Genomic DNA, 15,567 nt, shown 5'->3' with positions numbered 1-15,567 from the left:
TTTTGAAGTCAGCTCATGCTTGCGTTTTAAAAGGTTAAGATTCTGAATGTTCAGAACCTGTTATTTTTTCCTCTTTCCAGTCGAGGCTTTGGCCAGTCGAACTCCTTACCAACAGCTGGCTCTGTCGGTGCAGGAATGGGCAGACGGAACCCACGCCAGTTCCAGATTCCCTCCCGGAATCTCCCCCCCACCCGGCTGGGTCTGCTGGGCCCCAGTGGACTCCTAGGAGCTGCACAACGCAGTGCAGCTACCAACCCAACCATCCTGAAACAAGGAAGACAGGTGTGTGTCAGTCTGTCCGTGTTGGTGCATGTCAGACCACCAATGCTGCAGGGCGGTTGTTAGCTGCAAAGCTACAGAGGTGGATCTATATTTTTTGTGCCTGCTGAGTAATACTTTGGGTCTGATCCGACAAGACGCTGAGCACCCCTGATTGCCAGTTTCATCAGGGGTGGGTGGCTTCCAGAACTTAGCAGGGTCGGGCCCATATACATGACAAGGGATTGGTCCAAATGTAGCTATTTACTCCCCAATGGCTGAAGAGAAAACTGCTACTAAAGAAAACAAGTTAATCAGCTCTTTGCTAAGGTTAACGTGGAATGATTTTTCTGATTTTCCTCATCTGACTAATGTGTCTGGGTACTCTTTTTTACACGCGAGCCCAGTGAGAACAGTCTGCAGGCATTTCCTGTTTTTGCTCTTTTCGGTGTAGCGGGGTACTGAAAAGGGACAAGGAGAGCTGGGAGAGAGGGACAAATCAGGCTTCAGAGAGGGATGGAGGAAGAGAAATGAGCCAAGGGTTTTTTATAAATACATCACTCGGAGAGTAAGTGTCACTCGCTGAAAAAGCCCTTCGCAGGGAGAGGGTGACCCAGTGACTAGAAGGAGTAAGGCTGGGGAGATCAGGAAAGCATTAGCATACAGAGCGTGCTGAGGTTTTTAACACACCCAGACTGTGTCCTACGTTAGCGTGGCTCTGGCATTTGTTTTACAGTATCGTTGGTGTGTTTGTTTTCCATAGAATCTCTGGTTCGCAAACCCCGGGGGTAGCAACAGCATGCCAAGCCGGACCCATAGCTCCGTGCAGAGGACGCGTTCCCTGCCTGTCCACACATCCCCACAGACCATGCTGATGTTTCAGCAGCCAGGTAGGAAGAAGTCATTTGTCTTTTGCTTATTCATCCCCTTGTCATCTGAGAGTACAGTATATTAAAATAGCTGCACTAGTGAACCCTGCCTACAAATGCTTAGCCTCAACTGTCACAATACATTCCTGGGTGCTTATAGAAAGCTTTCTTTTTTTAAACCCTGCATTGCAAGCATGAACAGTGGTGGGCTGGCAGCAAGCCAGACTCTGCAAGCTCAGAGTCTGTTGCAATCCGACCAAGATATTTTTTGACACTAGTCAGATTACTGGATTGATTAAACTAGAGACATCACTGGAGGGATTTTGACCCTATATATAACAGACTGACTGTGTTAGTGCCCAACATAGCTTCCTTCTACAAGGCTTTGTGTTACATGGGGAATGTTGTAACTCTTTTTTGCTTTTACATGGACTGGAAAATCCAGTGCAGAAAAGAAATGACTTCATGCATTTTAGGGAAATTCTTTTGAGAGAGACATTCTGAGGCAGAATTTCAACACACTGGGGATTTTAATTGTTTCCTTGCACACTTTTAATACCCTTCCGTGTATAAGAACATCCTGTCATTCTTTTTGGTTTGCTGAGTGTCCATCTGAATCCAGAGGAAAAAGCTCTGAGACTTTAGTGCATTTTTTCTAGTATATCTTAACTACGTATGTTGCTCCACTATCCTTTTAATGCAGCCTTTCTGCTAATGTACAGTAGTATTAATAATCTGCATTGTTCCAGCAATAATTCACCATAGAAACAAATCTCATTCAAAAGAAGTTTACCACACCAGAAACTTACACCCTTGTTTCAGCCTGGGCCTCCTTCTAGCCTTCTTGTGTATTATGTGTTCACGTTGTTTTGACTGTCTGTTCTAGATTGCAAGCCTCTTGTTGCAGGGACTGCGTCTGCCTCTGTGTATCATCCAGAGCCCAGTGTAATGGCAAAGTTCGATAAATATTACAGAATAAGAAATAGGTTCTTCTTGCATGTTAGCCTGCAGGTGATGAGGACTCTAGAGGACTGGAAAGTGGCATTGCTGAAAAAATATGTGTAGAGTAGCCAAGAAAATGATGCATTTATTTAGTAGTAGTGTTAATAGTTTGCATGTATACAACACTTTTCGTTGGAGGATCTCAAAACACATTGTAAACACTAATGAATTAATCCCCACAACAATCCTGTGAAGTAGGAAGGTATTATACTTATGGGGTAAACTGAACAGAGAGATTAACTGAGTTGCCCAAAGTCTTACAGCAAGTTGATTGTGAAGTTAGAATTGCAACCCAGGAGTCCTGACTCTGTCCCTGCTCTGAATATTAGACTGCACAGTAACATCTAGTCAGCCTTATTTCTTACATCTCATTCATGTAAACTTGAGATGCATTTAATGTGAATGTCATTCAGTCAGAACAAAGCTGGTCTGTTTGTTCAAGCAGAATACTGCATGGGGTGAAAACATAGCTGATCTAATTCTGCTGGCTTTGTAGCATTCAGCCTCAGTTCCTTTACCCATGGATCTGTGGGATCCTGCAAACTCCACAGGGCGTCATACCTCTGTCCCTTGAGGAGGACTATTTGCAAAGAACTCAAAGAGGGGAGCTTCAGGGAGTTCTTCTGATCTCCTAGCCCCCTCCTGCAGAGAATCCAGCAGGGGGGACCTAACCCAGGTGATGGGACAGAGGAGAGGAATCTAAAGGGATTGTTTAAATTAAGAATAAAGCCATAAGAACGAGCCAAAACCATCCTACAAATGCTAAATTTAATAATAATAATACTTAGCTCTTAGAATTTGGTGCCAATTTCTTGCCTAGAACACTCCCCCAGCTCCTGCAAGCCGGGCACAAACATCTGAGGGCAGAATGTTGGCTCTAAATTTATGTGCTATTTAAAACTAGCACCAAAACTTGTTTCTACCAGGGATTAAAATATCACCTGAACTAGGAATGCACATTGATGACTGTCCAGGAGGGATTTAAGGAAATACTGCCAGCGTCTTCATCTCATCTGCATTAAGCCCGGATTAAAAGGCGATCTGGAAGAAAGAGGGGAAGCAGGTCATGTAAATTAGTTGGCTATTCCACTAATTCATCGTCAGACCTGTTGGGGACACCACCTGCCCTTAATTTCCAGTCATCTGACGGCTGATTTGGAGCCCTAAAACACAAGCCTTCCCAGGTAGCTCACAACCTTACTTAGTACGCGACTGCAGCATGCCACGTTTTTAAGCCGCAAATGATGGTTTCAGATAAACAAGCTCTTTCCTTCCACCTGCTGTGAGTGGAGGGGGTGAAAAGAAAATAATCTTGATATTCCTCCCATAAAATGCTAGATATCTTCGAGCCATTGAACTCAAGAGATGTTTCTTTAGATGTCTGGGGTAAGATCACATTCCTTTTAAGCTGTGCTGTGGGCGTCTCTCCTGCTGGTTATATTTATCCTCCATATGAATCAGAGAAGTTAAAGTTGGAGAAGACCTCTTAGGTCACGCCTCGGTCATCCCTTGGGGACCAGCCCAGATCTCCACGGTAACACAGGATGCGTCAGAGGAAGGGAAAAAGATCCCTCATAAGGCACCTACACCGTCTGTTCTCCAGGGCTTTGTCCAGCATGGTTTCAAATGACCCCAGCAATGGAGCTTATTTTTAGTTTCACTTCTGTCATTTGTACAGACAAGTTTTACAGCCCTCGTGTCCCTGGCACAGAGGAGTTTCTGGTTTTGCCCTACGTGCAACTTTCAAGTTCATGAAAAAATCAAGTCCTGGTCTCTACACACACTATGGCAAATGAAATCAACCTGACACAAACTACGTCTAAACAGGGAATAGCCAATATTATGCCTCACGTTTGTTTTAGGCATAAAATACTTTTGTTCTAGAGCATAATCATAACAATATTATCAATTACAGTATACTCCTCTTTATCCGAAACTGCGTGTGATGGGGTTCGGTCCACCGCTGCGGCGCCTCCTGCTGGCTGTCTTGGGGATTAGCTCTGTATGCCAGTGCGCCCTCTTCTGGTGACGTTCTGCCCCATCACTCTCCAGCTATGCTGCACTCTGTGCTCCCTGGTTCCGGGGGATGGTATCACAGTCCCTCAGTCCAGCCACTTCCTCCTGACCCGGGCCCGCCCACTACTCTGGGTCCCGGCCCAGGGACCCTGAAGATGGCTGCCATTTACTATGTCCCTGCCGACTCCTCTATAGATCTCCCTAGGCCACGTTCCCCACAGCCCCAGCACCAGCACCCTCTTTGCCCTTGCCTCAGGGCCTCAGCCTGCAGCACTGCTCTGTCCGGGGTGCTTGCTGCCCTCCGCCTGCAAGGCAGTCGCTCCTCCTCAAGCTCCAGGGAGTGACTGACGCTGCTCTGCTCTGCAGCCTTTCTTATATGGGCCAGCCCGGCCCCGATTGGCTGCTCCCCGCAGCCTCTCTGTAACTGGCTGCCTCCTGCACAGCCTCCATCACATCCCATTATCCGAACTGCCACGCTATCCCAACCCCTTCCTTGCCCCCCTCGTGTCTCATGCTGAGGGACAAGGAAGGGACTTGGAGAATGTGGAGGTTCAGATAATAAAGCAGAGTCCCCCGGCCAGGACTGCAAGGATGGGCACAAGCCCCCAGCTGCAGGGAGGCCAGCCCGCTGCTGTATGGCTCCTACGACAGTGCAGGGAGCCCTCTGCAGTCCCGCTGTCACAGGAGTGAGGGAGCGGGGCCATGACAACGGTATTGCCTAGGGCTAGTGACACCGGACCCCTGCAGGCACAAGACGCAGGACGGCTGCAGTGTTGGCGGGGCAGAGCAGAGTCCTGGCTGCTTTGCCCCACACAGTCCAACTACAAAAGGTAGGCAAAGGAAGTACTCTTGTCTTCATTGTGCAGCTGGGACTCAGATCCTCAGAGGTATGTAGGGTTCCAGTTCCCATTGATGTCAGCAGAAGTTAGGAGCCTAACTACCTTCGTGGATCTGGAGCTGTGTGACTTGCTCAACGTCACGCAGGGAATGAACCCAGCTCTCCTGAATCCTGCGCCGGGGCCTTACAAGACCATCCGTCCTCCTCTGATAGCAACAGTTAAGTTAATGCAAACCCCATGCCATGCATTTCCCCAGCAATTGCCTGGAGAGAGTTTCTTTTAAGAACTGCACTGTCACTGCTGACCCAGTCCACAAAACTCTAGGGATCTTGGGATAAGAGGGTCAGATAGAAAACATCCTCAGTCAGCTATGCCTCATCGCTGCCTTTTTACTCCTGTGCGCTGTGTTTACAGATGATCTGATGAGGGAGTTTTGATTTATGCAGCTCTGAGGCCTTACAATGCACATGTATCATTCTGTTCAGCTGTTGGCAGACCTACGGCTTAGAGGACACGGATGCTCCTTCAGTAATGCCCAGCGATGGGATTTCACAATTCCTTTAGTGACTCTGACTACCTTTACAGTCACTGTGGAGCGGCACCTTCACAACAGGGACATTTTACTGTCTTTCTTCATTGGCCTTGCCAAGCCCTTTCTTTGTAGTATTTTCAAACCATGTGAGGATCTTTCTAATACAAACCTTGAACCTTTCACTTACATCAGTTCGTCTCTGGTGGAACTTCATTGAATTCCTCCTGGTTTACACTAATGGAGGTTCAGACCCTTAGTTTCTCATGTTGGAAGTGCTGTCAAATAAAAGTGTGCCCCATTTTAAAAAACAGTCCTTGCTAGAAAGTTAGTAGGGTTGAATTCTCAGTCCTGGTTTAGCAGTCCAGTAAAACAGTTTATAGGCCCATGGTATATAGGCAAGGCCCAGACCCTCAAAGGTATTTAGGCTTCTATCTCTCTGCCTAGGCCTGAATCTTCAAGCAAAGGATGAAGTTGGCCTTGTTGTTTCAGTTCATATAAGTAAAACAAAGTTACTGGATTGTGAACGGATTTGAGTGTTTTGCCCTAATTGTGCTGGGGTTATTTCCTTCTAAACTCCTGCCTCCTAACCTACAGCTTTCATCGCCTTGCCCTGCAATGGCCAGTCTGAAACCAAGCCTCTAATCATCATTAATTATTATGGTAGCACGTAGCGGCCATTGGGCTTGGTGCCTGTATGAACACATAACAAAGAGACAGTTCCTGCCCTGAAGAGCTGACAGTCTAGGTATAAGACTGTAGACAAATCTAAGGTTTGGGTTTCATGATTCTGTACTATATCACTGCAAATGTGTGAATCTCCGTCAGTGGTATTAGTTAGTGGCTGGGATGGTGTTTGCAAATCAAAACTGATATTAAACAGGTAGGTGTGTGGGTGTGTGTGAGAGAGAGAGAGAGAGAGAGAAAGTCAATGTGCTTGCACATATAAATGAGCATAAAAACATCCAACATTGGGAATGAAAGCTCAATTGCAGTCTTTAGAGGGAGTTGTCAGAGGGGCAGAAGCGAAGTGAGGCTCCTGTCATCGGGTTTACACAGGGCGTATGTCAGTGTAGAACAGATTCCTACCTGCCCAGCTATTGTATTTACCCTTTAGATTGGTTGTGACTTTGCTTCTGCCATTGTGGGTCTCCGGAGTAACAGTCTGTTCCATTTCCTTTGCAGAGTTCCAGGTACCAGTGACAGAACCTGACATCAACAACAGGCTGGAGTCCTTGTGCCTGAGTATGACTGAACATGCCCTGGGGGGTGAGTGCACCCTTTTCCCTTCCCTCCATTCTGTTGTCGGCCACAGTGTCTCTGGCACAGCCAGGAGGATTCCCCATTTTAATTCTTTCCTCATCTCCTTGAGGCCGTCTGTCACAGCCACCATCCCCTTGACTGAAATGGGAGCCGGATTAAGCTCTAAGGGCCAGCCCCTCAGCTGGTGTAGTCAATAGATGTAGGCCGATTTACCCAGCTGAGGAGCTGGCCTTGTGTATGGACTTGGACATCTGGCCTGAGCACGCTGTTTCTATATCACTGCAAGAGCCTGCCAACGTGGGGGGGAGGGGCAGGTTAGTGAAACTTGGGCTTCCCAAAAGACCTTTCCATTCTAGTGCCACTAAATTCAGCGTAAATCTGATTACAGGTATGATTCTTTTAGCCTGTGCCTTTCTAAAAACGCCCATCACCCTCGTGCCTGGGTGCCCTACAGACTGATAGCCGTCAGTTTTCCAGTAGAAGGGAGAATTCTCCTCAGGGATCGGATGCCAGGAGCTGATTGCCGGGAGAGCCGCATTAGCTGTCTGACATAGTCGACTGTGGCAACTTAACTCTAGACAGATGCATCTTCCACTGGCCCTTAAGGATTGTGTCTCAGGCTGAGCTCTGCGGAAAGCGAGGCCCATGATCTCCACTGAGAAAACCCTGACCGTTACTACTGTTACTGTGTGTCACGGTAACGCCTACGAACCCCAGTCAAGGATCAGGGCCCCGTTGTGCTAGATACCATAAATACCACAGAGCTCACAGTGTAGATATCAGACAGGACACAGTCAATGGACAAAACTGACAAATGGGGTGGAGGCGGGTGGACGGAGCAGGTACCAGAACCAACAGCTTAGCAGAAGGATGGATGTCTCAACTGGGCCAGGCGAAAGCCAGAGGAAGATCTGACTGCATCACAGCACATATAAGTTTTGTGAGTTGTTTTATTTCGATTTAGATAACAAACTGAAACATCCCCGCGCAACGCTCCAGGTGCCCTTAGCCATGAACTGGCCATGACTTTCCCAAACCACGGCCACCCAGCTACGAAAAAACTATCCGCGTACAAAGAATGAACCAAGTCAGCCAATCGATCACCCCAGCAAAGCAACCCTTCAAACCACTCCCTCAGCCCCATCAAACAAAGAGTTTGTGCAGCATGCCTAGAAATCCATGGCCTCTGGCAGGGAGGAGCGGGGATCCAACTCCAGTCTTGAGGGTGGAGAACACCCTGTCGCCAGTCCCTGCCTGGCAGTATATTGTGGGGAGAGAGGCAGATGCTCGGGCTGGGAGGGGCCAGGCCAGTTAGGGCTTTGACCCGCATTGCCTTGGCCCAGGCCTCCCTACACGAAAAGTGCTATAAATAGCTTTAAATAAACAAACAAATCAGAGCTTAACAAACCTGTTTGTTTTTAGTCTTAACATTCCAGCGGGAGGAACTGACGCGTGTGTCAAGCGATTTCCATGATGAGCTGAGCAGGGGAACAGGGAGCGCTGTGTGCCGGGCCCGGCGTTAGGAATAGCTCCCTTGGAGATTGCCAAAGTCAGTAATGTGGTGGGCTGTGGTATGCCGGGCTGCTGCCCTTATGCGTAGTTCTAGCTTTGTAACAAAACAACCAGTGTCTTGACACCAGCTGCTGCTGTGTCTCTTAGAAGTCGGATCATTACGGCAGCCCTCCTAGGTATTTCCTCAGTCTCGCTCATGCGCTAAATGGGCTGCATTATGTGGGATGACGTTGGGGCGAGGTGGGAATGGGGGAGCTGCTGCTTTTCTGGGATGAGCGCCTCTGCCATTCGCAGCCCCAGCCCGATTCCCTTCGCCGTGTTCAACGGGGTGGGCTCTCCCAGGTGCCGTCATTCTAGGTCGCCTTGCAGCACTCTGACGCTCAGGGCAGCACAGGGCACAGCACTGCAGCAGGAGCCACCCCACAGCCTACCGCTCACGTCGTTCTCCCAGATCAGGGCACGTCCAAGCTGGGCTATCCAGCTCCTACTGTGCCTCCGCTGAGGAGGGGCCAGGAACCTGTGTCTGAACTTCCCAGAGCCTGGCAGGTGTTTGGATCCAGGTTTTGTCTCAGCCCGTCCTAGAGATGAGCCAGCCACTGAATTTGGATCCACTCTGCCCCCAAGTTTGAAGGGTGGGGGTGCGGCAGCAGGTTGAGCTGGTGTTTCAGATCATGCCCATCTTTGGCCTACATCCATAATTCCAGGTAGGGTTGGAAATACAAGACTTTCCATAGCCCAAAGCCTGCTGTTGTGTTTCTGAAAGCCACCCTAATGCGTTCACAAGCCTGTGCACGACTGAGCACAGAGGAGCCGCGTCAACAAATACGTGTTCAAAGCCAGTGAATCTGTGTCACAAGCTTGCACCCCGAATGCATATGTCATAACTCGTGTCTGGTTCAAAACCCTTCTGCAGCGTTAATCCTCACCCAGGCTTTTCATTGTTGTTCTCTCTCTCCGTACTTCATCCCCTTGTAGAGAGCTGTGCATGGAGCGTCATAGGCACTGTGGATTTCATTGGCGGGAGCAGGCATGATAAGCCCACGCACACCTCTCAGCGCTTTCTGACTGGTCAGTTGGCTCGTTAAGGCCTTGCTGAGACATCACCCCTATCTGAGGAGTTTTCTGCTCCAACCCCTCCTCCCCAACCACCGAGTCCCCAGATAGCCTGACTCCTGGGCTGTGATGGGACAGGGCCCCGGGCGAAAAGAGTCAGGGACAGTACATTACCGGGAGGCTGTTAGGAAGCCTTAGAAAGAGGAGGCCGGAAATGAACCAAGGGGAATTTAGCCCCAGACGTCTCAGTCCTGGCCCCTGTGACCCATCAGCTTCCATTGAAATGAGATGGAGTCCGTGCCCCGGGCCTGGCACTAAAGCTTCCTCTGTGACCTTACTGGCCTCTATTTCTAATTATTCCTTTCACTTCCTTGTCCTAGTTCTGTTGCATTTTAAAAGCAAACTAAACCCCAGGCCATAGGAAGAAATCCACCCAGCAGCTGCCATTCCTCTGGGCAGGACTGCATTTCCAAACGCTCCTGGAACAGGGTCCGAGCCTGCAGTCCCTCTCACTCTGCCGTAAAGGGGAGTTTTGCCTCCTCAGAGCGCACAGGGCAAGACCTGACAGGATAACAGAGATGTGCACCGCCTACTCTGAACCTTGCCTATTAATTTAGGGCAAGACCATCTCTTTTGCTCTATTCTGGTACATGGAGCCAGGGGCTATAAAGTACTTGCATGGGCCCTCTACATTGTAGGTCACTGCACAGCTCTGCATGGCCACTGTTCCCTGACCCACACCAGATGGGGGTGGGGAAGTGGGCAAACAGGAACAAGAAATGGGCAATAGACCGGAAGCAGATTGCTTCCTTCCTGGAGTACAGGAGGGACCAGGGCATGCATGGTGACTCTGAGTCACGCTGCATTCCCTTGGCTGCTCCTGGAGCAGCAGAACTACATGCATCCCTTACTCAGAGCAGATTGTAAAGATAAATTTGAGCCCCTACTGCATACCAGCATAGAAATTACATTCACAACTAGAGAGGGCAGGGCACTGCCCTGCTGACTGGCACACAGATATGGAAGGTAGGTAGGTGGACCTGAGCCACCAAATTTGGATCCAGATCTGAATTTCCCCCACATTTGGATCTACCGATTGGATTCAGGCCAATCTGCCGTGTTTATTTAAATTGAGTATTTGTAACATGCCCATCATGGTAGTATTGAGGAAATGCAATTTAAAGCGACGTGTGGCTACTTCTGATTATGACTTAAATCTTTCAGACGGCGTGGACAGAACCTCTACGATATAGAAGATGAACGTGTAACGGTGACAGCGCTGGCCGTGAGAATGACTGCTGCGGGTCCAGTGGCAACAGTCTCCAGACGTGCACAGGATTCTCAAAGAGATTTTGCATTCTCTCTCTCTCTCTCTCTCTCTCTCTCTCGTTTTAATTTTGTGAATGTGTAGATTGTCCTTGTGAACCTATCATTAGAATTGGACTTTGTTTTGTCATTTATTACATCCTCTCTAGAGGAAAAGTGTGGGGGAAAGGCAAAGTGCTGGTCAATAAGGTGTTAATCTCCAGCTGGGGAGGATGGAGAGCACCAGGCAAACAGGCACCAGGCAAACCCTGTTTCTGAAGGAGGAAATTAACAAATATCACATGTGTGACCAAAAAACAAGGGGGTAACTTATTGTTCAGAGTTTACAACTCTTGTATTTCACTGGAGCTCAAACATCTACTGGAGCTGCAGTGCAGTCAAAAAGGAAAATAAAAACCAACCACCACCAAACATCCTTTCAACCAAATTTAAAACAACTAAATTTCAATTTGTGTATTGTTTACATCAGAGCAGATATAAAGGGTACATAAGTGTGTAAAATGTCTGGTAGGCCTTTGTCTCATATTCCTGTTGTAAAGGATTTTTTTGTTTTACTTCTGTTAATAGCAGCAGGTTTGCATTTTACATAGCAACCAAGCTGTGCTTCTAGGGGCAGGCCTTGGGTTTTCATCTGATCAGCTGGGATGGAGAGGACATCCGGAGAAGAGAGGAGGGATGTTGTGGAGTGGGCGGGACTATATGTGATTGGGCGCGGAGAGCAAGTGGGATCAGTTTCTTGTTTCTTGTCTTGTGTATGTGAATACCTAAAAGATGCTGCATCGTGGCTTTTACAGACCTGCCACTACATCCCAGACTGACTTGATCATTTTCAGAACTAGCTACAGTTTGCCAGCTAAACTACAGGGGGAGGAGGGCTGGGCCTTTTCTTGCCCTGGGAGGTAACGAGGATGTGAGCAGGTAGAGAAGGATTAAAGGAGAAAGCATGAGCTTCCTGTGGTAAGGGACCATGCGGGAGAGCAGCAACATGTAAGCAGTGCTGGACTGCAGCTCTCAGTATGAATAGTGAGTACGCTCTGTTCGGTATTTATACTGGCTCACAAACACTGATGCCTTTTTCTTGGTCCTGACAGATAATGAGCGCGCATGTGGCCATAGAGTAATAAGCAGGCTAAACTGGACATTACGTGTAAGGGAAGAAAGGTCAACATGTGGGTGGATTAAAGATTTAAGAGCCAGTCGTTTGGATGCACATCTATCTCTGTGCTGCTGTCCTCCCAGAACTGTAGCAATTACACGTTGCTCTTTATAATGGAGTTCAGGGTGGCCCTGGTTCATTTCATACATGAATTTGCTATACCTTTGAACCAGCAAGTGTTTAAACTGAGATCTGAGTCCAGAATCAAGTCTCATGTACACCAGCGTACATCCATAGTTGTTCCATTGAATTCAGTGGGTTAGCTCCAGATTTACACCCAAATGAAAACAGAATCGTCACCTAACATTTCAGTAGTACGTGGTTATTGAATCCCCATTGCTTGCTTGACACCCAGAGGGCCTGGTTTTTTTTTTTCTTTTTTTTTACTTACACCAGTTTTACCCCAATGCATTTCCATTGGCTTTAGTGAAGTTACTCCGGATTCACCCTGGTGTAAGTAAGAAATAATTTGGTGCGTGCAATTTTTCTTTATTATATAAAGAAAAGTAATATTGGTGCATACCATGGCTATGTGAATCTGTACAATACTTCAGAAATCAGTTCTGTTGGTTAACGTTGTTTGGGTGGTTGATATTCTCTGAAAGTAGTTATGGAATTGCTCGAAGAAGCAAATATTTTCAGTGCCAAACATTCAACGTGACTATTTTAAAAGGGGGGACTAAGGGCTAAACCGCAGCTTCAAAGAGGTGTTCTTACATGTACAATAAGGTTTGTAAATCCAATTTAGATGCAGCATTTTTACTTAACTTTATAAAAACAAAAAGTGCCAAAATGCAATTTTTCATGCTGATTGACATAAAGTTGATATTTCTTGGTTTCCTGTTTACCAGAATGCATGATACAATGTAACTGAGCATGATTTGGTGGAGTAATGAGGGAAGACGATGGGAGGGGACTTTGGAATGTGTTAGAAGGAGCTTAAAACAAAGTTAATGAAGAGTTTAATGAACTGCAGTATTACACAGCTTGGCTAGGAAATGAGAAGGTATTCAAATCTGAGTTGCATCTTGAGCATTCATAGCTATATACAATGTGCAGCTTCAGAAAACGAATTGTGAACACAATCACCTTAGCATGAATCTTTTGAAAGGAAGACAAAGTATTTACAAATCTGAAATTCTATTTATTCCTTTGCTGAATATAGAAACAGAGGTTATCTGATTATTAGATATATTATTTTGGATATATTTTACTTATTAACTTGCTATGGCTGGTAACCATGATAATGTCTGTTATTAACAACCACATAATTCAATTTTTCTTTTCTTTTTTTTTTTAAAAAAAGCTTATTTTCCATTGGGAGTGTATAGGTTAATGATAGACTTTGTTGTGTTTTGCTGTTTTTTGTTTTAATTAAAAAGTAGCTTCGGTTAAATTTTGGAAGTCCTTCCCAGCTCCGTTTTGAGGCCTGTGTTGAGTGCAGGTGCAGAGCTCAATTTAAAAATCAAATTCTAAAGTAAAATAAATTTATTTATAAAAACCAGTTGCATGCATAAGGCTGTGAAGTCAAATATTTAGTAATAAAGCGGCAGTGCCTTTCTTTTTTGTATTTACCCATTTACCCCAAATGCAACTGTTTTATAATAAGCAAGTATCAAATTATTTCAAATCTCAGAGTAACAAATATTTCACTACATATAAATGTGGGGTTTTTTTTCCGTTTTCTAACTAAAGCAGTGTGTAGTTGGTATCTCTGCAAGCATCTCTTCCAGTGACAGTAGTTTGCTACACTATTATCATGTATGAGGTTTTATTGGTGCTTTTATCCTTGGCGGTTTCTTACAGTTATTAACAGTAGGAGGCAGACACACACAAGAGGCTGAGACATACAAGGAATGAAACATTGCTGATGGTTTTTCGCTGCTTCGGGTTTCACTTCTGAATGAAGGTCGACAAGGAAAACAAAATAGCTTTTGTCTGTTGGTGATGCTGTCTGCACTGAGAAGCTAACAAATTCCGTATATCCAAGTGTCCTTGGCTGTGTTCACACTGCAGAAATGAACCTCTTTTGCCCCCGGGTCAAGCTTGGCTGCCCCACCCATCGGATTGCCCTGCTGAGCTGGGTAGGATCAGCAGGGGCCAACACCGATAGAGAAGTGTGCCAGGCCCCTGGCAGGTTCACCACAGGGCACCCCTCCTCGGAAAGCACATCTGTTAAACAAGTGCTTAAGTTCCGCTCACTTCAAGGGGACTTAGGCACGGGTTTAAAGTTAAGCACATGCTTTGCTGAATAGGAGCTGGAATAAGATGCGTTGCGCAATGAGTGCTCAACGGGGCTCACTTTGACCACTGCAGCCAGACAAGCGTTTGCCTGTCGAGAGTGGGATGTTGACGATGTCACCCTGTTGTTAACACGGCTCATTTTTGCAGTGGACACAGCCTTCTAATCGTCCCAGATTAGGGCTAAACTGCCCCTTTCCTCCCACCTTCCTGGTAAGGGACAAGTAAGTATTCATGACACTGAGGAAACCCTGCTTTTCCTTTGAGGTGCCATGAGCTAACCCTTTCAAGGACAAGCCCTTTGTCTAAGTAGTAATGCAGGTACCTGAGCTGGGGATCAGCCTGTTTTTCTCAGATGGTGGAAGTCGGGGGATTTTTCCCCAGTCACCAACAGGCCTTCACAGAACTGTTGCTTTGTTCAAGTAGATCAGTGACATGCACACGGTGCAGAACAAGTATCATGCAGGCCCTGTTCCACACATGTAAGAACATAGGACTGAGAACCAGAGCTCAGATTTTAGTCAGCACTTAAAAATATTTCTGTTGTCAACTTTCTCTCTCTTGGGGTGCAGAAACAGGACCCATTTTAGGCTTTCTGAATGTGCCTGATGAAAAGTAGATCCTGCAGAAGTATAATTTGCACACAGTTATGATAACACTAAAGTTGATTTTATACAAGTCATCAGAGTTGCAAAGTGAGTTTTATTTTTTGTATTCCTTTATCTTTACTTAAAGGTGAATGTGTATTCCTCTGGGAGGAATAGGAAGAAAACAGGAATGTTAATAATGTTAAACAGAATACTTCCTCCCTTATTAATATATAACCCTTATGTATTTATGCATAACGTAAGCTTACTTTAAAAAGCTTTGGACTTTCTTTCGTTGCATGCCATCTTCTGGCAGTTCCTTATCGTACATGCATGCATTTAGTCCTGTTTTCTCTGTATAAAGTTAGTGCACAAAGAAATATTTTTGCCTAGTTAATGTTGCCAAGCAATGCATATTTTTTAAATTTGTCATATATGGAAATAGCATGTTTGTTACATGTAAAAGCTTCCTGATATAAAGAAATACTAATGTTTGAAGATGCTGTTCTTTGCAAGTGTACAGTTTTCAAATGTTGTTACCAGTGAAACACCCTTGTGATTTAAACTTGCTACAATGTATTTATTACTCATTTCCTCCCATGTAACTAGGAATCATGGCTATATTTCATATCAACATTATATTGAAAGTGAAGGGAGATGATTAATACAAGGTTTTGTAACACTGGGGTGTGTAGTCTTTTTATTTATTTATTTTTAAGGCCAGCATCGTGGCTCAAAGGAATGAAGAAAAACAGCTGTTTAGTTTTGTAGAAAAGTTTTATTATATTTATGTAAAAATCCTGTGGTTGCAGTTTAGGCCCAGATTAAGGTATTGAGGTGCCTACCTCCCATTGATTTCATTATTTAGGTGCCTAAATACCTTTGAGAATCTGGTCTTTAGGGCTTATGAATTCCA

At 46.0% G+C, this 15,567-nt stretch overlaps 1 protein-coding gene across 6 annotated transcripts in view; it reads left to right on the top strand.

Moving 5' to 3' along the window:
- The window catches only part of SAMD4A (sterile alpha motif domain containing 4A), a 212,203-nt gene extending 196,870 nt beyond the window's left edge, over positions 1–15,333 (top strand). For 4 of the 6 annotated variants that reach the window (XM_054026080.1, XM_054026076.1, XM_054026078.1 and 1 more), the window contains 5 exons: positions 81–282; positions 1,022–1,148; positions 6,699–6,782; positions 9,264–9,356; positions 10,566–15,333. In XM_054026080.1, the coding sequence (XP_053882055.1) occupies positions 81–282; positions 1,022–1,148; positions 6,699–6,782; positions 9,264–9,356; positions 10,566–10,594 (535 nt within the window). In that variant the 3' untranslated portion in view covers positions 10,595–15,333. The remainder of the gene's footprint in view (positions 1–80; positions 283–1,021; positions 1,149–6,698; positions 6,783–9,263; positions 9,357–10,565) is intronic. The other 2 variants (XM_054026081.1, XM_054026079.1) reach the window with 1 other exon arrangement.
- The last annotated feature ends 234 nt before the right edge of the window (positions 15,334–15,567 follow it).

This window comes from Malaclemys terrapin, chromosome 4 (genome assembly GCF_027887155.1).
Source record: "Malaclemys terrapin pileata isolate rMalTer1 chromosome 4, rMalTer1.hap1, whole genome shotgun sequence".
In the NCBI taxonomy this organism is placed as follows: domain Eukaryota; kingdom Metazoa; phylum Chordata; order Testudines; family Emydidae; genus Malaclemys; species Malaclemys terrapin.
Note: the sequence above shows the minus strand (reverse complement) of the source record. Positions and strands in the feature narration are given on the sequence as shown.